Here is a 22,117-nt window from a genome sequence, read left to right on the forward strand (position 1 = left end):
TACAATATTTTCCACTAGCATGGGGGAAGGAAGGGGATGCAATCAAGGCTGAAGATGTAGGAACTGGACATCTGGTATTAATAAATATTCATGGCGAGATGGTGGTACAACTGACAATACTATTGTTTTATTACTGTCAACAATGGATGTAAGTGAATTGAGGAGAAAAGCTTCTTTGTTGTTCCAGCTTTCCTCCTGTTGGGTTTCAGGGAGACTCCTCCATCAGATGTATAAAGTTGTATAGAATATACATGTTCTAATTCAAGTCTATGTACTAAAAATATTGTGCCTGTCTTTCTACCCCTTACAAGGATGCTCAGTTAAAGTATCTGAGAGTGTTGAAATGTGTGAAAGATCTAACTATTTTCATTTGGCCTAGTCCATTTATGGCAGGAAAAATATGTGGGTGGGAGAAGGGATGCTTAATGAAGATGTGGGCAGGATGGAAAATGCAGATGAGTTCTTAATTATTTCAAACTGCAATCCTAGGGAAGCAGAAAAGATATTTACTTCCAGAATTTACTTCTGGACGCTCCCTCTTAGAGGGGATGACTGCCTTATAATTTCTACAACTTGGATTACACTAGCCCTTAAAAATCATCTAGGCAACCAGAGCAGAAGTCTTTGAATGCCTGCAGCAACTTTAATAACTTAGATGCTTGAATTAGTTTTCTTTTTAAGGCAGTAACATAACATACTGCTGTGGGCTTAAAAAGTATAGGAGGTGTGTAGGTAACACATAACTGTAGTCTTGGGTTTGGGGTTTTTTGTACTAAACATCCTATGTACTATACCCTAGGCAATCTATTGTTGTAATGTCCAGAGCTGAGATAGGGCATCTTTCCAAGTAAAACTTTACTTTTGGTTCTTAAAACAAACTTCCTTGGCTGTCATATGAGGAAAAATAATTCTGATTGCTTGCATCTCTTGCTCTTTTGTAGGCTCCTCAATGGCTAGAAAGTGATTCATGTCAGAAGTGTGAACAACCTTTCTTCTGGAATATAAAGCAAATGTGGGACACAAAGACATTAGGGTTGAGACAGGTGAGATCACTGGTTTGAATGCTTAGCTGTACTTCAGCACTTAAGCAAAATGCAAACAGAAAACCACTAAAGCTGTTAGATCTTTTAAACTGTTGGTATTTTTGCTTCTTTGAAGTGAGGGTTTATTGAGAGGTCACAGCTTCTAAGCAGCGCTAAGAAATTTCCAAATTCTATGGGAAGTGTTGCATCAAATTTCTATCATGGGGCAAAGCAGGCTGTGTTGGGAGTGCTCTGTTGAATTTCTCTGAATATTTCTGTGCACTGGAGCTGTGGACAGCTAATCCTCAAGTGTTGTGTAAAGTGGCACACAGTGCCCAATAACTGAGCAAATTGCAGCCTAACATGTTGTAGGGCACTCAGTTCAGTGAAGCAGTGATGGCCCTGCTCTTACTGGGCTAGAACGTGAAAGCTTTCCAGATAGCTTTCTTTTTGGAGGGACTGGACAGGCACCAAGACACTCATCTGTTTCTGGCTTTCTTAGACTGTTATTTCCTTGGTTGCTTGTGCAACCCTCTTTTTCTCCTGCTCCCAGAAGGAGCTTGCAAAAGGAGAAGAGGATGGACAGGGCGAATATGGAGGTAAACCCATTAGTGGCCAACAAGACTGTTCACAACTCCAGAGTCCTTGGTCTTTGGTTGAAGTAACAGAAGACTTCCTAACAGGTTGCTTCCTAACAGGTTGCAAAACGGAAGTGTTGTTGTTCAGTGAACACTTGGTAAGGTGGTTGAGTGGCACAATATAGTTGTTTGTTTGTTTTCTTCTTCATCCATGAAGCATCATTGCAGAAAATGTGGGCAAGCAGTGTGTGGCAAGTGCAGTACCAAACGGTCAAGTTACCCGATCATGGGATTCGAGTTCCAGGTCCGCGTCTGTGATTCCTGTTTTGAGTCAATCAAGGATGAAGAGTGAGTATTAAGGAGTAATAAATTAGAGTAATACTGCTGAGGTGTGGAAACACTTGTGCTTGCTCCACATCCACACACAATGCTACACAAACATGCCAAGCTGACTCTCTGCTAATAGGCCACCTTTGCCTTGGGCACTCAAAGCGTTACAATGGCAGAGATCCCTCAACTGGCTGTGCAAGCTGATTTGGATCAGATGTGGTATTACCACTTTTTTTATCCATTTTATTTCTTCTTTTCCATGAGCCCAGATCTCGAGTTGAAACATACTTGTCTCAAGATTTCTGTTTAGGTAAAGGCTATTGATTGCACTTAAAATTGCTAAATGGGTGCCTGACAATGCATCACAGCTGCCAGGGTGTACGTGCATTAGTTCATGTACACTTACTGAAAACCATTTCTATGGGAATATTCTTCACAGCCCAATGTGATTTTCTCCATGCAAGCATATTGGGTTAAACATCATTTGCTGTCTCATTAAACTCTTCTTAGCAATGAAGGAACCCCCTTTTTATCTTGATATGAACAGCACTTAACTGTTCACTGTCTTGTCACCTTGGACACCTGCAGTGCTAAAGGACCAAAGTAATCAGATGCCAATTTTGGGGGTGTTTGGGGTTTCTTTTGTTTTGTTGTTGTTTGTTGGTTTCTTTGGTTGGTGGGGGGTTTTGTTTGTTTGGGTGTTTTTGAAAGGGAGGTGCTGTGTCCTAGTTGACTCACTATAGCCAGCAGGAAAAAATGTAGCTGAGCTTGACTTTATAACCAAGGGTAGAATTATTTACTAATGCAGTGTCCCACTTCTGCTCTAGTATTATTAACAGTCAGGCTGCAGACAACCAGGAAACGTCACACCTGTATAACTACACAAGCAATGCCTTAGTATGACTTGCTAATTTAATTCTGTCCCCTTTAATATGGCACTGCAGTTCTCAGGACTGATTTATTAGTACTTGAGCAACTTAATTTTCTTCTAAGTTTATTTTGCACTGCTATAATGATGCCATCCAGCTTCATCTGATGGCTGGCTTTCATTGGAATTGTTCTCATGCAGCCGTACTTCCTTGGCAACATTTCATGAAGGAAAACACAACATTTCACACATGTCCATGGACATCTCCAGAGGGCTAATGGTGACTTGTGGGAGCGACCGGATTGTGAAGGTATTCATGTACCTCTTTCCTGCATTTATTAGAGATATTTAATAGAGAACTAATGTTTGTATATACTTTTTTCTTTCTGACAACTGTTGCTACAAAGCTAACTGTTGTGGGCAGCAAGAATCGTATTTGTTGCAGACTGTTCTTCCTGCAGCTGAATGAGGAAATGACCTGTAACTCTACTGTATGGAGTCCAACTGTCAGAACTGATTACTGTTGGTGTCCTCTGGACAAACAAAGCAGGCATCAGCAGTAGGAGAATCTGCCAGTGGCCTTAAAGACACAGACGTGATGAAACGTGCAGGTGTCCTTTACTCTGAGCTCCCTGGCTTCTTGGAGCATTGCCACTAAAAGCCCTGGTTATGAGACAGTGACATGGAAATCGGACTGGTGTAGAATGTTGCTGTGATTAAGCTATACATCTGCCATGCATGTCAGAACTGTTCCAGTCTGTCCCTGTTTTTCTGTAAGCATGTTTATAACAAACTGCATAGCACTTTTTAAAACAGACCTACAGAGAACTGCTAGAAGATTCTCTTAAGCCCTAAGTTTGGCTTTTGGTTTGTAACTCTTTATGACATTTTCCTCAAGTATAGTTTAAACAGGATTTGTTACCTTGTGTCCAGGGAGGACTTTATGTTTGCTTCTATGTCTCTTACAGAAATACCTCTTAGGTCTTGTAATAATGCTATGTAATTCTCCACAATATTTTCTTCCAGATCTGGGACATGACACCAGTAGTTGGTTGCAGCCTTGCAACTGGCTTCTCTTCACGCTGATCTCATACCTGACAGGTTTATGCACCTTATGTACAGCAATATGCACCGAATGAATGGAATCCTTCTTAAGAATATTACTGCAAACACTGGTTGCTTGATTCTTCTCCTGCTGCTGTTCCAGGATGGACAGTCACCTTTGTAGAGCACGGCTTTTCTGTTGGGCTCACCAGGAATCTCCTTGGTGCGGAAGTGCAGTTTTGCAGCCTCTTGGACTAACATAAAATGGCTTACCTGCAATATGACACCTTGATGAAAGGACCTGTTGTTTCTCGGTTTACATATGTAGTGTTAACAATGTGCTATCTCTGCTGATATATCTTGTACAGATACCTTGTAGCTAAAACACTATCAGAGTAAAATTAGTGTAGTAAATTCAGTTTGTGCAAATAGTAAAATAACTTATTCTCTCTTCCAAAAAGCAGTTCTGTAGAAATACTTTTGAGCAGTCACTGTCTAAACTGCCTCCAAAAGGTATGTTGGTTATTCCTATGGAAGGAGGAGATACTTCTAAGTGGCAGGTAGCTTCTTTCAGATGAGACAGTAAGAGAATCTTTTATCACACAAGATTTCCTTTATTGGCTTTCTTGTAGTGTTTGTCTTCAAGTTCAGTTATTAGTGAAACCACTTTTGTGGGACAGCTGTTCCGTTTAGGTAGCTGGTGAGTCTTCAAACAATTCTAGGCTCTTTAAGTAGTGTTTTAGCATAGCTAATAAACTTCTGTAGTTCTTACGAAAACATGCAGCCCAGGTATTCTATTTTAAAGACAGGCCGTAGGTATGAGCCGTATACTTTGACAACTCTATAATGCTATTAGAATGGGAAGCTAAGCAAATCTGCCTGTTAAATGTAATGGCTAAGAAAAAATGGCCAGCTAAATTTTAGAGACTTTTTCCTGTGGAAAGGCTGATGTTTCTTTAATGGTAGGGAACCTGTCTCAAAGTGCAACATAAATTCAAATACTGCCTTGGTGTTGCTTAAAACAGATAAATACTGAGCAATAATTACTGAGGTACAGAACAACTGCTTTTTTCCCTGCACCTAGGTCTGTTAATCCTGAGATCTCTATATTGGTCCTTCCCTGTTTTAAAGCTGAGAAGTATGAAGAGCTGGGAGGCTTTTATGCCTGTGCGGTTGGCCTGCGCAGGAAATAACTATTGAGATATTGTCAATAAATCGGTCTGTCAGTTGTGTGAATTTCCTACATTTGAACACTGTAAGAAGAATTTATTTTGAAACTTTGAAAGCTAAGGTAATATGTCACAGAGTTTAAGCTTGGAGCTGTTCAGATTTTTCTGAACACAGATGCATATGTGTGAGCACAAAAAATGTGGGTAGGTCAGCTGGCCTGGAATAGGTAGCGTTGCACAACTATCAAAGGTAATAGGCTCTTTCTGGCAGAGGACTTAAGGGTTAGACTGTCTTTATTTACAGCAACAATCAAGTGGTGCTATGAGTGTTAGTGAATTCAAGTCCTAGGTGTGTAACTTGACACTGATAACTGCACTGGACCATGCTGTAGGCTGAAATAGATGAAGATCGTGGTATCGTTAATACATCATGATTCACTTGCATTTTAAGCCAAAAAGCTGATAGTCTCCAAAGGGCATTAGAATCCAGAATATGTTAGTTACTATTATTTTGGATCTGGCTTTGTCTGCCTTTCCATGGGCCTTCTCTGGAAGTTTTGCAAAGACTCTTTTAATTTGCTAGGCTTATTGGGCCACTGAAGAATAAACAAATCCCTCTTTTGTGGGAATCCCAAACCTTGTCTTGCCTTCAATTTGGGATTTAGCACTTGTCACACTGATTTGATTCATCCCTCGCTACATGCTGTATAGCCTATGTTTTTTGTGAAGGCTTATTTCTAAGCTATTGAGAGAAAATCAGCTTGTACTGGAAAAAAGTTGCAGCTTTCTGCTCTGAAGGCCTTCACCCTTGTAAATTAGGAAGGGAACTGAATGGTTGAAGGGGTCAATAAGCCCTGATAATGCTCTGCATTCACTTTCAGACTACTTCCTATCTTGCTCTGGAAGAGAATGAAAGCCTTCTTACTCGCAGCATGTAAGGCAGAACATGAGTTACATTGCTAGAACTGTTTAAGATCCTCCTGTGGTAGGTAAGGAGGATCTAGGGTCATGAGTTAAGCTGGGAGATTGATGTAGATGTGGGATGAATAACATATTTTTCAAACCAGATGTTCTGAAACACACCAATGATACTGAGGTGTAACTCCTTTGCAGCTAGCATTCCTGAGCTTCAGCTTTTTTAGTTCTGATTAGTCGATGTGCCCCCTGCTCAGCATGCAGCTCACCCCCTTCCCTGTGAATACTTCCTCTGCTTCTTTACATTACGGTTTTGCCACTAGATAATATATTCTCTACTACATATTGTTAAACCTAAGGAATCTATTTTCTATAATTGATATACTTAAAGATAGTGTCAGTTCAGATATAACAAGACAATTATGGCTGCTAAATCATTAGTCATTTAAGTATACTCTTGGTGTTGAATCAGTAATGCTTACAAACCACTAAAGAGATAGTGGTTTTGTTTAAAAACAACTATTTTGAAGGCACATACTCTCTCATGAAACTGAACATACTTCAACTATGTCAGCTCAAGTGTGCAATTACTGAGAAGGCTTGATTTGAAGCATTACCAATCTCGCTTGTATAACCTCCTTCACTGGTGCAGGGAAGGGCAGCAAAGGGTACTAATATGTGGTAATTATTTACTAGTTGTATTTCTGTACCCTGCATAGTTAAGAGATGCTAGATAAATCTGTCCCTTGCTCCTTCTTGTCTGTTTTTTAAACTTTGATTACATGTACAATAAAATATTTCTTGATATTCACTTAGTCTATTTGGATGATCCATCTCTTCTTCCATTCTGTGAATGCACAATCCCCATTGTATATTCTGGCTCCTCCTTTACATGGCCCATGTCCAAATTCTATGTTGGTGGGAGAACTTGTCAGATGTGTTTTATTGGAGCTGAATGAGCTGCAGCAGTGGGGTTAAAGGCCCATGATGAACCAGTGAGCTGAGAGAGAAACACCTGCTGCATGGTCCCAGCTAGGGATGTATAACCCTATCCTGTGTCCTGCTTGCCAGCTCATATAGACCTCTTCCCTGGTTCATCTGATTCCCCTTCAAAGGTCTGCAAAGGTTCTTACAACGTAGGGAAGGGGTTGATACTCTGAGATCCCTTGGACCTGTCTGAGGTATTAGAGAAATACTAATTTATGCTGGATGGGATGAGCAGGGTCTACAATATGATATATACAGTGAACACAAACTGCAGCCACAGGAGGTGGTTACACTTGTCTCATGATCCTTTCTCACAGAGAAAGGATGGGGACAACCTGGGAAGCATCCTTATCCCTCACAGTTACTCACAGCCTTCACAGGCTCAAATACAGCACTGGCTGGCTTTGTAACCCTTGGAATGCCTGAATGTTGGCCTGTTAGCATGTGGTGTAGCTCACTGCTCCCTATGGTATTCAGGAGCAATGGAAGGAATCTGGAAGGGTTTCACAAACTCTTTCCACCTCTGAAGGGTGACTGAGTAGCCTTCATGGTATATAATACTGTAACTATTTTTTTTTTTTTTTTTTTTTTAACAAGACACATCTCACTTGATCAGCTTAAACTTCTCACCTTTCCCAAGGCAAAGTACCCTGTTTTCTAGTTCCAACAAAGTCTGACTGGAAACAATGAAGCTGTTACTGATTTGTAGTCAGAAAAGCCTGTTTAGATGTCTGTGTAGACCATCTTATAGAGTGTTTTAAATAAGGCTTATGGACTCTAGATTAATTAAGTTTGAAAATGTTTGGGAACTGCAGATGGTGTCCTTGTAGTGAAAGCACTAAAATACATGTATTGGTTTTCTAAAGGAGAATGCATAGCTGATCACTTCTCACATTCCTTTTGTCACAAACTTAATTTAAATTTCAGATAAGCTGTGTGGCAGGTCTTAGCAATGTGGTTTTTGGTGTGGCATTGACTTTGCTCATTGGAGAGATTTAGAATACGCTAGATGCAGGAAAGGGACAGATTTTTATGTTCATCAGATTTACTACTACATACTTCAGAAGGAAAGCTTTCTAAGGCTTTTTGTCTCTGTAGATGAAGTCCTCAGTGCTGAATGACCTGGTTAAAAGTGAAATACAGTGATCAAACTCTACAGAAAATGATTAATTTCTGCCAGCTTAACATTTAAAAAAAAATTTTTATTATCAACTAACCATCTTTCAGTGAGTTGCAACATGGCCTTTGAAGGCTTTCTCTGCTTCTTTCGTGGGGATAAGGCAAGCCTTCTCAATGATCTCTTAAGTGACTGCTACCAAATGATCCCGCAAAGTTTTTTGCCCTTTTGGAGGAAGTGAGGGGATAGTCTCTAGGCAGCTGTGTGTGGTCTACTAAACTCTATTAATATGTAAAAGCTAATAGTTGAACAGATTCAAAGACAACGTTACTGGTTTTATCACTTTGGCAATGGAAGACAGTATCAATAATATCAGTAATAAAATCTATACAATTTATTTTTCATAAAATTAAATATAAAATATTTTATCAAATAATAAACTGAAATATATGGGGTCATTAGAAACTTTGCTTTCTGCTTCTGTAGCATGAGCCTTTTTCCCCCAACATACAGGCAGCTCAGAGTTGCCATAACTAATTGCCCTCCAACTCACTTCTGCACCCAGGGCCTCTTACCAGTTTTACTATATAATCTGTGCTCACACAGAGAAGTTGAACCATATTCTTTGACTTACTCTCAATGTGTTATACTAATTTGGGTGGGATTGACTGGCTTGTCTGCGGAATATTTGGTACATTCATTCCTAAACTGCTTTTTGTCACAAAGATATCATGAGTTGCCTTACATCTAGCTGTTATAATTGAATTAGTAAGTCCTGTCAGTTTTGTTTACAAAGGCTCTGGTGTGCTATGAATCATGCTTTCTGTGAGACACCCAGAGGCTTAGGTGTCTCTCAGCATTTATCCAGCTCAAAACCAAGATAAATTTATGTAGAAATACAGGTTGACTGTAGGATTTCCCATCTGTGTTTTTATATCTGGTCTTTCCATTTTTCCTCTGAAATGCTTTATATCACCCTGTTCTTCAGGAAACCTGTTTGCAATAACAATTGTTACGGAGGTGCATGTTTTTCTCCCCTTTACCTTGTTTATAGGGAAAGACGCAGAATAAGGTTTAACTTGCTCCTAGCTTTGCTACTATAGCTGTCTTTCAAATAAAGAAGATGCCATGACTCTCACTATCTATATTGATTTTTCTTTCTGAAGCCTGTTTTCCTTATGGTTTCAGCTGCTCTCAAAATCTATATGCATGTATCTGTATGCATGTATCTGTCAAAACCCTTTTAAGTTTTCATGAACTGAAGTGCACCCCTGTGCTGCTGATCAAGAGTGGGCACTGCTTGCTAATATTCCTTCATGTTGTTGCTGCTAAGCCGTAGCTATTTTTCTGTTCTAGTACTGTCCTTTGTCTTTTCTCTGTTCTCATTCATTTCTCCTTCTTTCTTAGTTTATGGCTCCTTCTCCACGTTTCCCCCACAGCAGCATGTCCACGTTGGAGTTTGGCTCCTTGAGACAGGTGATAGCAGCTCTTGAAGCACAGCTGAACCGCCTGCCTGAGCCTCCTGATCTGTAAGAATGAGCTGGTCTTGCAGTGGCTGAATTAAGGATGACTGAGGCAGATGTGGAAGGTGAGTGTCTTTTAGGAAACAACCCATTACCTCATCCTCAGTTACAAGACTCCATCCCATTAAGCACCCATAGCAATGCAGCCATAACTTGCTTGTCTGTTTGCTATAGCCTTTGCAGGTTGGAAGAGAATACTGTAAAAGCCATTACCTCTTACAACCCTGACTGTGCAGTGTCCCAGCTAAGTGGTGGACACCAGAGTTTTTAATCTTGGTGATTGGTAGGGAAGGTCTGGGATCAACTGGACTGTCAATAGTACTTCCAGGTTTTGGAGAATGTCAGGGTGATTTCTGTTAAGGGTAAAGAAACGTTGCATGTATCTAAATGGTGTCTCTGGGACACTCCATTTAAAACTTGATCTCATAGGCATTATCTAAAAGAGGAAAACAAGGCTGTAAATTGTGTTCATTACAGTCCTTTTATGGAGAAGAAATGCTGGGAATATAAGCATGCTTACAGGCAATGAGGGATGTTTTAGTCCTCCTACTCCAGAACAGCAGTTCTCTTGTTTTATGGTGTGAATATACCAGCTGAGCACTCTGCTGTTTCAGAAGCATGGTCTGAATATGCTTAGATTTTACAACCAGGATGGAAAGAGGAAAAACATAAAAGAAACTGAAGGAAGGTGGAGAAGGCAAAGAACTGAATGGCAGTGTGGTTAAAGCATGCAGAGCCTTGATTTAAGGGGTCGTAAGGACGATGCTATGGATCTAATAGCTGTTAGCCCAACTGAACACAAGAGGGCTACAATAACACATTTTCTCTTCGTAGGAGAATTCTGGATGGAGCTTTATTAATGTCTGTCTACCTTTTGGGCTGCTCTTAGTTTAGTACAGCTGGGAAATGAAATAAAATGCTACTTGACACCCTTTAAGTACTTGTGTACACCTATCACTTCAGTACAGGCTAAAAGGATTTGCGACTGCTATTTTTAACACTTTTGTAGTACTTTAAACTGCTTAAATGTTGGGACTACTTGCTGAACACGTTATTGCTGCTGATAAGGTACCAAAATCTGTGGCACAGATGTGTAATTCGATATGTTCTCTAGGGATATGAATGCTTTGTTCTGCACTTGAATTGTGGAGAATCCAGATTGTGTGAGCAAATAAGGAAAAGGGAACATATGAAAAGCGGGGGAAAATTGTCTGGAAAAGTACAAACCCCTGCCTAGTAACCAAGAGCAAGTGTTAGATTGCTTCTCTATTGATCCAAAGTGCAATTAAAAGCTACCTCCTGCAGCTGAATTTAGATTGGGCTTTTAAAGTTTTCTCTTTAACTAGATTTAACTAGGTTATGGACCTAGTATCAAGGGGAAAAAAACCTGCACAGCAGGTCTTCTGTAAAATCACCAAGTGGAGCGTGCATCAGCCTGAACTCCTTGGTTTGCACAGGACTACTTACCTGAAGTAGTCTGTGGCTCTGTGTGCCTGGCAGCAGCTCAGTTCAGCTGCTGAAAAATGACACCAAGGCGTGTGCTGGCTAGAATCAGTATAAATGGCCAGTGTTCTGCTTCATTTGTTGTGGTACTCGATGTCAGTAAAAAGGCTTCCTTCTGCAATAAAAAGGTGGGGTTTTTTTCAGAAGGAAATTTTTTGCAGTTTTTTAGAAGAAAGTGAGAATGTTATATTTTGTTCTCTCCCTGCTGTTCTTTAGACAGTGGTTTGTGTCTCTTAATTGGAGCTGTCAGGATTTGTTTGTTTCCCTGGAAATGTACGTGAATGTAACTTCCCAATCAATTGTAAATCATTAGTGAATGTATAGCTTTACTTACATGGTCCAGGATTAGCTTCTGCAGTCCATAAAGCTTGCAGAGATTAGGAGGGCCTAAGATAAAGCTTGTTGCAGGTTTAGGACTCCATCAGTCTGTGGCATCTGACATTTTAGCAATGACTTCTTTTCAAATAAATAATGTCCAAACTCACCAAAACTTATACCTAGGAGCTAGAGAAGCTCTTACCAGCAGCTGTAGGCACACAAGGCTCACTGAATCCGCTGTAAATCTTGGTGTGAACATTTCTACTTCTGAATGTGATAGGCTGCTAGAAGAGTGGAACATAAGCAAAGAGGATGCAATATCCAGTAGCAGTAAAAAGCTGCTTGCCTCACTTAAAAGCCTTTTCAAAGGGCCCTCAAGAAAGGAATATGAACCTTTTCCTCTAGGTAGAGACAGAAGCCAAAAGAGACAGGTCTCAAAGCCTTTCGCAGCCCATTTTGAGTTAGAGAAATAAATTTGCATTACTTTGCAAGCTTTTGTGTTCAGATTTAATTAACTGGACCTAAGGGAAGGACCCGAAGGAGTCCATGGTATGGCATTTTTCTGGCATAAGATGACCCCACCAGTCCACCTGGCACAACTGTGTGCCACAGCTGCCTCCCCCTGCTCCCATTGCTGTGTGACACTGATTACCATCAGTAGTTCCTACCTGGGAAGTTTGAGCTATCTTCTTTATCATAACATTATGCAGGCACACAGAGCTAGTGGTGGAGAGGCCGGGAGGGGAGAATTCCAACTCCTTACCACTTCTAGTTAGCCAGTCATTAAGTACAGCCTGGCTTTCTGTGCTGGAAAGCATCTAATTTAGGCATGATCCTGTATCTACAGCCTTGTTTCTGTAGGGCAGCAAAATTCTTCCCTCTGCTAACCTGCAAGATTGGCTATAATGGGCTGATGTTGGCCACTGCTGTTAATGTGTACTGTATGCATGATGTGTTTGCTGCTGCTGCTTTTTTTTCTGATGTACTTGCAAAAACACAAAAGCAGCAGGCTAGTTCTCTTGAATTTGTGGGCCTAATTAGGTAAGGCCTTTGCATAGAAAAGTAAGATTATTGGGAAATGGTTGTTAAGTAAAAAAATATTATTGTCCATCACCGGAGTGAATTACATAGCTCGGTAAAATGTAGGCCACTGAACAGATTTGTTTTCATGAAACTTTTTTTTTGAGGGGGGTGTGAGGGGTTAGGGATTGAGGGGAATGTTCATCCCTTAATTTTGAATTAATTTTGGAGATGAAAGTGTTGATGCCCCACATCTGTAGTACAACTGCAGTGTGGTGTCCACATTCTTGCATGTTAGACAAATCCAGTTCTGAGCGTTCACAGAGATGTGGCTTTCCCAATGCTGCAGTGGTATCTATGGACACTCCCTGTTCACCAACAGTGAGGAATGTTTGGGGTTTCAGTGCAGAGCCAGCTCTCTTGTTCTGCATACGCCACAGTAGGTAGAGCTGGGGGCTGCAAGGGACAGGAGCGTGACTGTGGTTGCGGGGAAGGCAGCATGGGTACTGTGGCACTTCATGTGGCCTGTTTACTCATCCCAGCTATCTTTCAGAGAATCTAGCAAAAGGTTTTGGTCTACTTAAACAGATGCTGATAACTGTAAGCACGTATTTGGCAGGCTCACTGAAGGCAAGATGGTGCCCCAGCAAAACCAGCGAGGCCAGTGCTGTCTGGCAGCGTGGTGCAGCGTGTGCTGTACCACAGCTGTGCAGTAAAAGGCAGGCACGTTCATGTGGTCTGTAGATAGTACTGCTTTATGGGCCTGGGCTGTGTACTCAGGAAGCCACAGGGGCCAGAGGCAAGCGAGCAGATGAAGTATCAGTGCGATCTGTAGGCAGCTGGGACTCGTACTTCCTGTGTTGTGCGCTCCAGAAATGAAACCAGAGCACTCAGCAGCTGGCAGCATCACAGCGCAGCATGCGTCGTGCTGCTTGGCAGGACAGGGTTGGAACATACAGAAACCAGAACTGAGCAAGCACCAATGAAGGGCTCTATGAACAGCGTGTCTATATAGACCAAATAGAAGCTTACGGAGGGCAGAGAGGAGTAGGGTCATGCATGCTTAGGGAAATGTGGAAATTACCTCCACACTGTCAAATGAGTGGAAGGAGCGCACCCCGCATGTGCTTTCTACTCTTGCAAACAAGCATTTCCAACCGGGAGTGGATTTCAGCCCAGTTGCCCTCTCAGCCATGGAGGCACAATTGCTTTTGACCAAGGGACCTCTCCCCCTTTGCTGAAGCCAGAGGCTGAAGAGGGTTCCACCAGTGTCAGCCATTGACACCACAGTGTCCCCTGGAGTCCCTGAGCTCCTTCGGACTTCCCTTTCTCACTGATGACTCAGATGCATCTAGCACTGCGCGCATGAGCAGGGCACAGCTCTGCCCAGAGCAGATGGGAGCCATATCCTGGATCCGGACACAACTGTGCTCAGGGCTAGATGCATGCTGTGCGCTGGGGAATGTCTCTCCTTTAGACTACAAACACGGGTCTTAAACGTCCAAAGTTTTCTCATTTTATGCTCATGTGGTAGTTTGCATCTGGATCAGACTCCTGGTAAGAGCTTGAGAAGCCTTAGGCCTGGATTTAGAGGTTTTGATTCAAGTGCCGAGTCTGTGGATGTTGCACATTCTTTTGGCACCAGCTGCTTATCGGCAAATCCCTGCCAGAGGTTACAAGGATTTGCCGATCTACCAGCCGAGCTACTCCTGTCTTGCTCTCTTATCCAGCTCCATCAAAAAGCACAGGTTAACAAAGCCCAGCCATTTAAGGTATTTGAACTATCCGAGTTTCATTTTGATGGAGATAGGCTGCAGAGCAATCATGCCTGTAGCTCTACCAGCGCGTCTTTAGGGTATGAATGCTTGGAAGGGGAGTAGCAAGAGCCACAATGGAGGACATGAACTGTGTTTTTATTAAACTCAGGTTTCACTGTGGCAAGAAGGGTGCCCTTTGAGCACTTAATGCACGTACAGGGTGCCAGCTGGGGTCACCCCGTGTGCGGACAGGGTCTCTGCGGCCCCCGCCTGCCGTCGGCACCTTTGCTCCCCAGAAACGAGTGGTCTGCGGGGAAGCCGCCCACCAGGGAGGCCACGCTGCCATGGGCACGCTGCCGCGGACGCGCAGCTGTACCGTCTCTCTGTCAGAAAACTGCCCTTTTGCCCACGCTCTGCTTCCCTTCTCCCAGGAGCGCAGACGACGGGGGAGCGGTGGCAGACAGCCTCCGGCGGCGGTCTCTCACCACCAGGCCGCGGCCGGGAACGCCCGACGCCGCCGGCACCCGGGGCCGCCTTCTGCCCACCGTGCCGGCGGAAGAGCGCGGGCTGCTCGCTGCCCCTCGCAGCCCCCTCCCACACTCCACGCCGGCGTCTCGGCCGGCTGGCCGCTGCACACCCCCTGCGAGCCCCCGGGACCCCGCCGGGAGCCCCTGCCCGGCGGCGGCGGGGAAGAGGCGCCCGGGGAGTTCCCTTTCGGGGCATTGTGGGAAGGCGCGATGCGGCCGGGGCCTCACCTGGCGCGGGGCGGGGAGGGAGGCAGGGCGGGAGGGAGGCGGCCGGCAGCCAGCCGGGCCGGACCGGCTCCCAGCCTGCCGCCGCCGCCACGCCATGGTAAGTGGGCCGGGACCGCCGGGCTCCGCCGGGGCCGGGTGGGAGCAGCCGCCCCCTGCCCCGCCGCAGCCGCCTTCCACGCCCCCGGTGCCGCGGCCGGGCCGGCGGCGGAGTCCCCCACCCCCCCTTGACGGGCGCGTTTTCTGGACTTCCCCGCCGGGGCTGGCGGCGGGCAGGGCAGGGCGGAGCGGAGCTGCCCCGGTTCCCCTTAGACCCGCGGGGACCGGGTTCCCCCGCCCGGAGCTGAGACCCGGGGCTTGGCCGGGGGGAGACCCTCCGCGGGGGGCCGGCCTGGACGTTGCTTTGCCAAGAGCCTAAAGCAAACAGAAATGTTTGCGCGCTGCCTGAAAAAGCGAAGTCCCCGCGGAGGTGGGCTCAAAGGTGGAACCGCTCTGCGGTGGCCTTTGCCATCCGAGTGCCCCTGTCTCGGTGTGCCTGGGGAGGGGGTGGACCCCGAAACGCAGCGCCAGCGGCTCGTTTGTGTGCCTGGCCCTGGAAAAACTTGGATTTTTTTTTTTTTGTTAAAATCCTCTGCTGGAATAATCTGAGTTGGCTTTAAATGGAGGTAAAATATGTTTTTTAGAAAGCGCATGCTAGCCTGCCTGCTAGGGCTGTGCTGGCTGCTCCGAGAAGCAGAAATGCTATTTCCAAGCAGGTTTGAACAAGGTTTGCACCTGTTTTGAGGAAATGAAAGTTATGTTCTTTTCTTTTCTTTTCTGTCTTCTGACCCTTGGGGTGAGCTTGGGTCACGCTGACGGCCTGTCGTAGCCAACCAGGAAAACAAGGCTGTTACAGAGAGGTTTTATAAAGTCTTCCTGTAACTTGAGGAGCTGTGGTTCGAGTCGGTTCTAGTGCCTGGAGGATGGAATGTGGTTTCATATGGATCTGTGTCTTTGGGCTGGCTCTGGTGTCAAAGCGGGGCAGTGTTGGGCAGTGGGTTTCCTTGTGATGGGAGCATTGGGAAGAGCTTTTCCCCATGTGTATTCCCTGGTGCCGGGTAAGTGGAGAGCTTGGGCGGCAGCCTTGCCTCCAGCTCGGGTGCCTCTGCTCTACTGCCCGGTCTCATGGGGTTGTAGGAGCTTAGCTCTGCCTTTCTATCAAGTAATGCGTCTGTGAGCAAGCGTATGGGTCTGGTTCTCCTCCTTGTACGTTGTCTATTGGCAACCAGTCTACGTGTGCGAGCCGGCTCCACGGCTGGGTAGATACGGCAGCAGTGGCTTGTTTTAGCTTGGAAGCGGGCAGCAGCCCTTCAGGTTAAAGGGCTGACAGGAAGGATCCTGGGAGGGAGACCCTTTGGCTCTCCAGTGCTGTGCTTGGTGGTTGTTTGCTGGGATCAGAAAAGGTTGCCATGGTTATTCTCTTTTGTTACGTGTGATGACCAATATCCTCAGAATAATGGCTAGATTTTCCCCAAGGAGGACTGCGGGCTCTCAAGCAGTAGGATGGTCAATGATGACTCTTAATTGAGAAACCACCTCGCTGCTTGATAATTCAGACTTGGGGCAGGTTCTGCCAGCATGCCCCGAGCTGCTGTCTTGCACAGTTTGCCTATTGTGTGCATCTGCAGCTGAACAGAAGTCTCTCAACTCCTTTGTCAGAGGCCAAGTTTTGTTGTTTGTCTCTATCCTCAAAGGCAGAGCTATGTTGTTTCTTTTCAGTGGTTTAGCCAGAATGCTAAATATATGTTAGTCTAGTGTATTTAGTAAGGTGTACCTGTTATTACATTTGCAAATAGAATATGCACAGTAATAAATTTACAGATGGCAATGCAGTCTCCACACCTTAAGTCCCCATATAGATATAACCTTTCTGGTTATACGCCGAGACAGCCCTACATATCTACTTCCCTGGAGTAAAGCTTATGTAAACGACTGGAGTTCCTATTTTGCCCTTGAAGGTCAGTAAATATGGGAGGTGATTTCAGGGAAGCTGATCTCAGAACTCTCCCTGATGCATGCATTCACAAATGCCAGTTTTCAAAGCACTCACGATGGTCCCAGGGGAGCGCTGCTTACAATAGTGCTGCTTATTGACAATTTGGAGACTGTCTGCTGTATTGATTGTTATAATTTTATAAGGTGAGTGTGCATTCTTACAATTAATTTTTTTTTTCCTTTTCTGAGGTCATAATACAAACCCTTGCTGGCATTATTACATTAACTAGTGCTGTCAGCTTACCATGTTCTCCTGTTGTAGAAGCAGTGCTGATGAAAGGGTGCTTTTGGCAGGGTACTCTTTCGCTTAAAATTCCTCTGTCTGTCATCCAGTCTCTATGAAGGGGTTGTTATACTGGGTTACGTGTCAAGAAATAAGGATTACTGGGTTACAAACCAAGAATAAGCCTTATTCAGGCTCACGAGCGAAGAACTTTCAACAGGTCATTTAAAGTCTCTGTAGATCGGTTCCTCCGGTTTGGAATGACATAGTTGTGCTTGCCACCTTTTTCCTGTGTTTTGAGATCTGAATGGAAGGTACTTGTGCACACGGTGCCGTGTCTTAGCAAGGGGGTTGTTGCAATTGTTTGCTCTGTTGCAGATTTCCAGGGAAGTTTCAGGAAAGAGTCTGTTTAGCAAAACTAACTTCACATCCTGCTGAGAAAGACAGCTTTGCTGCCTGGCTGCTGCTTTGCAACATGTTAAAAAGAAAAAAAGACTTTTTAGAAAAGAGACTAAATTCTGCTCCCTGACGTATATGGGTGCAGCAGAGAAACGTGTCCTGAAGGATTGCTGTCTCAAAGTCGAAGAGCGGGGAGAGAGCAGACAGGAGAAAATGATTCGTTTCCCCAAGGACACGTGTTGCTCTAGTCTTTCCTGCCTGTAAGTGTTGCCACACCTTGATCTTACTGCCACCTCAGTGTTATCAGTATTACTTTCATGACAGTACATGGCTCTGCTTGCATAGCTTTGAGTGCAAAATTGGTGCCTGCTTAGTAAAGGGCCTGCTTTTGCCTCCTACCTGTGCTGCTCATCAGTACAGTGAGAAAAATTAGTACTTGTGGGCATGATCTGAAACCCTGGAGAAAGATCAAAAGAATCCCATTGAGCACAGGGGCTCTAAAAATGTACTTGGCCTGAATAGAAAAGGAGTTGGCAAGCACTGTTTCCACTTAGCAAGACATTTGATATCAGTCACTGATCTAGAAGCTTGGGTGGAAATATTAGTTGAAGTGACTGCAGCTGCCGACACCTGCCTGGTGTTTGGAAATTAACTCTCAGCTATTCTGAATATTGACCTCCCCAACAGTCTCAGTGCCCTTAATTGTTAAAATAGACACAGATCTGCAGAAGATGTTTTCAATGCTGCACAGAATTTACCATCTACAGTTTGAAGAATCACTGCTTTTTTCTACTCTGTGGTACAGCTGTGTATTGGCCTAGCAAAGATGATGAACTTTGCCTTTAGGCATTTACCTCTGAAAGACAAGAGGCGCAGCGGATTAGAACAGATGAGGGAAGGAGAGAAAATTACAAATAAATTATTCTTGTTGTCTGAGGCAGCATTCTACGTGGAAAAAAAAAGTCTGTGTGGTATTTCTTTGTTTATTTATCTTGTAGTGAACTATTAGTGTAGAGTAGATAGGAGTAGATTATTAGGAGTAGATAATGGTAATGGAATGGCATCCTTTTTAGAAGATCCTGAGTAGACAGACTTTTCAGCTTGGAAAGAGATGACTACAGGGGAAGTGATAGAAATGCATGAACGCTGTAAAGAATGGTTGCTACAAGAGTTCAGGGTACCTCCTGTGAAATTTTTAGGCACTAAATGTAAAGAAAACAAAAGGAATACTTTTTCACACAGTGTAGATGAATGTTTTAAATCCACTGCCAAGGGTGCTGTGGGTGTCCTAGTAGTTAAGCAGTTCATAGAGGATGGGTCCACAGGTGGGTTGTCTGGATCCAGTTTCTGGCCCTGAATCCTTAAACCTGTGGTTCCTGGAGATAGGACTACCAGAATGATTTTACACATGCCCTGTAACTTACGCTCTTCCCTTCTGGAAGCTTCTCAGATCAGAGTACTGCTCAGGGGGTGATCCATAATCTGGTATTCAGTTACTCCCTGTCATTCAGTTGGACTTTTGAATACCATTGTGTGGGATTTGCTAGGAAAAATGTTTTTTAGAGTTCTTCTCAGGAAGTCTGTAATGTCTGACTGTTGATGTGATCCTCTTCCAGTTTTGGATGTTCTCTCTCAAGTACTCACTGTCATTACAGACTGTCACTGTTATACTAGAGACCGCTCTGGACTGGCTGGCTATGCAGTAATTGCGATGCACGCTTTACTGTCTCTGGGTAGTAAGCTAATTTCTGGAAAGCAAAAAAAAAATGTTATGGTAGATCATCTGCTGATTCTTTGCTTAAATCATTTTTTTAATATTTTCACTCACAAATAAGGAAATTGTAGGCATGTCTCGGAGCCAGGAGTTACTAGGATGTGGAGTGCCTGGAGGGCTTTGGAGAAAGCCATGGCATCTGGGGTAGGCAAATGCAGGAAGAGGGCTGGAGGGGTAATGGGCAGCCGGGGCTAGGAGGAGGTAAGAAAATGCTGCCAAGCATGTGGACCATGTAAAATGTTTGCTGCTTTTCTGTATCTTTAATTACTTCAAAATCCCGTAGACCTTCTGCCTTCTGAAGGCATCAGTTATGTGCAAGAGCAGCAAAGGGACAAAACGATGAAAGTACTGAGGAAGCTGATGGATCAGGGAGGGCTGGTAGAGCTGCTCCTCCCCAAAGTACTTACAAGATTTATGCTTTGGCATGTACATCAGGCATGTGTGTGAGCCAGTTGTAGTCTTTCCAGTGATGCCTAAATTAAAACCGTGCTGCTCCTCTAAAAATAATTATTTCTGTATCACGTATGCTCAGCTACTAATGACCATTCCTGCCCATTCATTTCCCTACTGTCCTGTTGCTACAGGCTGTCATCTACATTTACTTGGCTGCTTTGGGTGTATGCTTTCTTGAGTGGCCACCTCTGAGCCTCTGCATTTTTGCAGATGTTGCAGTTGAGAGGTGCAAGATCCAGTCATGCACAAATGGTATTTCATTTGTGAGTAGGAATATAGTATGCAGAGTCACTGGGGTAGGATGGGAAAATAAAATTTACATTTGTGTGTTTGAAGGCAGGCTTGACGTGCCTTTCTAGCCAGACATGTCTTTCTGGCCTTGTATGTCCTGGATTTATGTTTCTCAATATCACAGGCATAACCCCAGGTACTCTATGCACCAGTCTTTTTTTTCTTCTCTAACTTGCTGAATTTGTGTAGGATGTCCATCTGCTGTCCTCTGTTCAGACCTGAGAAGGGAGGGCATTAAAATCCCTTTTCAGCAGCCAGTAGATGCCTGTCAAGATGCTGCTTGCTGTTGGAGCTTGAAGGTAGTTTTGCTCAGACACTTGCAGTTCTCGATGGCTCATTAACCAGCACAGGAACTCCTGTATGGGCATCACCTCTCTGCTTAGTCCCCCGAGGCGAGCGATAGATACAAACCGCAAAGGAATGAGAAATGGAATCGTTTCTGTTTGAAGAAAATGCATACATTTACCATGTTGTGCCTTTGTCTTGCAACGCTCTGTGCTGGAAGGAGAGCACATGAAGTGCTGCGTGAGTGCCTGCCTGTCTGCTCTGAGCTCTAGAAAAGCCATGGGAATGGCTACATGAGACTCTCACAACTCAACAGCCACCAGGCTCAGGAGATGGGGATGGGGAAGGGGCAGTACCTCAGGCATTTCCTTTCCTGCAAGTCTCATGACAAGACCCGGATGAATAGCAGAATTAATTTTTTGGTCCACTTCTTCATTCTGGAGGCTAAATTTTGCGCCAACATATAGTATTTTGTGAGATCGTGTGCTCTGGCCCTTCCTTCTGTAAACAATGGTTGCTTCTTTTATGTTTAGGTTATTAAATCCATGTCGGTTTTCTGCCTTAATGAAAAAATGCCATTTTAAAAGGGAAAATTGATAATTTCTCTATTGAAAATGCCTAAATGAAATGCTTCAGTGTTTCCAAAAAATTACTCCCGTGCTTTTTCACAGTCATTCACAAATGTGATCCTAACTCACATATCTTCGGTCCTTCCAGAGCTCAGGTTTTCTACAAGCATCCGTGTTGGGAGCTGGAGGAATGGGTGTGAGGCTGCTGCAGACCTGCAGTGTTCCTGCTCCACCAGGCACGGGTGTCCCCGGGCTGAAGCACTATCTGTCAGCTGGCGGAGGAGCTGGGGAAACTCATCACCTTCTGGTGTGTCTGCCCTGTCCCAGAGCAAAGCTTTGTAACTTTCCTCCTTGAAAGGTCAGAGGCAGGGGAAAGGCACTGCAGTGCCTTCACATAGCAGGGCTTTGCAAATACCTGATAAGACAAACTGGAAATGAGAATAAAAGAGGCTGCACCTTTTGCCAGAGTCCATTGGGCTAGATTTTAGCTCTGTTTCTTCACCAGGTGTAAAAGGAACAGACTGGGAAAATGGCTGCTTGTGACTGTAAAGTACACTGGGGCTATAGTGAATTAGGGGTAGTTCTCAGCAGCTTGTTCAGCCTCTCCCTGGTCTCCTTCTCCTTATGGTAACCTAATGAAGATTTCCACTGCCACCCAAAAAATGTATAAACAAATAAAAACACCTCTGAGAGCCCAGCCCGGGAGGCAGAAGGGATGTGAATGCCTAGTTAATAATTGTTCTGAATGTCTTCAAATTGTGCTGCTTTCTATAAGGTCAGCCAGCTAGTATCCCTGCAACTGTCTGTCCCCAGAGCCAAGACTGAAGATGTGAGTGCCGTCTCTCTGGTTCACACGGCTGTAGTGCAGTAACTGGCCTGCTCTCAAATTGCAAAGTTTGAGGCAGGTTTTATGCAAACTCCCTGTCTGGATCTCTTCTTGCTTATTGCCTAGAAACTGGAGCAATTCCACTTGCAGGAATAAAAAAGCACTCATTTAAGAAAACTGAGAATAATTATCCTCTGTAAAATCTGGATGTCATTGCCTGCATCTACGTCTTAGGAGCTATCTTGGAAAGCTGTGCTGTCTCTCCTCTCTGGAGAGGCTCTGGAAACCCGGCTTTGCTGTTCATGGGACACCGGCAGCCTGCGAGGAGGAGGCACAAGCGTGCCTGTACTGTAGGGAGGA

The 22,117-nt window shown here is 44.3% G+C and overlaps 1 protein-coding gene across 1 annotated transcript in view; it reads left to right on the plus strand.

Moving 5' to 3' along the window:
• Positions 1–6,737, plus strand: part of WDFY1 (WD repeat and FYVE domain containing 1) — a 28,151-nt gene extending 21,414 nt beyond the window's left edge. Inside the window, exons 9-12 of the mRNA XM_075507344.1 lie at positions 942–1,043; positions 1,818–1,948; positions 3,000–3,108; positions 3,825–6,737. Coding sequence (XP_075363459.1) covers positions 942–1,043; positions 1,818–1,948; positions 3,000–3,108; positions 3,825–3,884 — 402 coding nt within the window. The 3' untranslated portion in view covers positions 3,885–6,737. The remainder of the gene's footprint in view (positions 1–941; positions 1,044–1,817; positions 1,949–2,999; positions 3,109–3,824) is intronic.
• Positions 6,738–22,117: the final 15,380 nt, after the last annotated feature.

The sequence above is a fragment of the Mycteria americana genome, chromosome 7 (genome assembly GCF_035582795.1).
Source record: "Mycteria americana isolate JAX WOST 10 ecotype Jacksonville Zoo and Gardens chromosome 7, USCA_MyAme_1.0, whole genome shotgun sequence".
NCBI classification, from domain to species: domain Eukaryota; kingdom Metazoa; phylum Chordata; class Aves; order Ciconiiformes; family Ciconiidae; genus Mycteria; species Mycteria americana.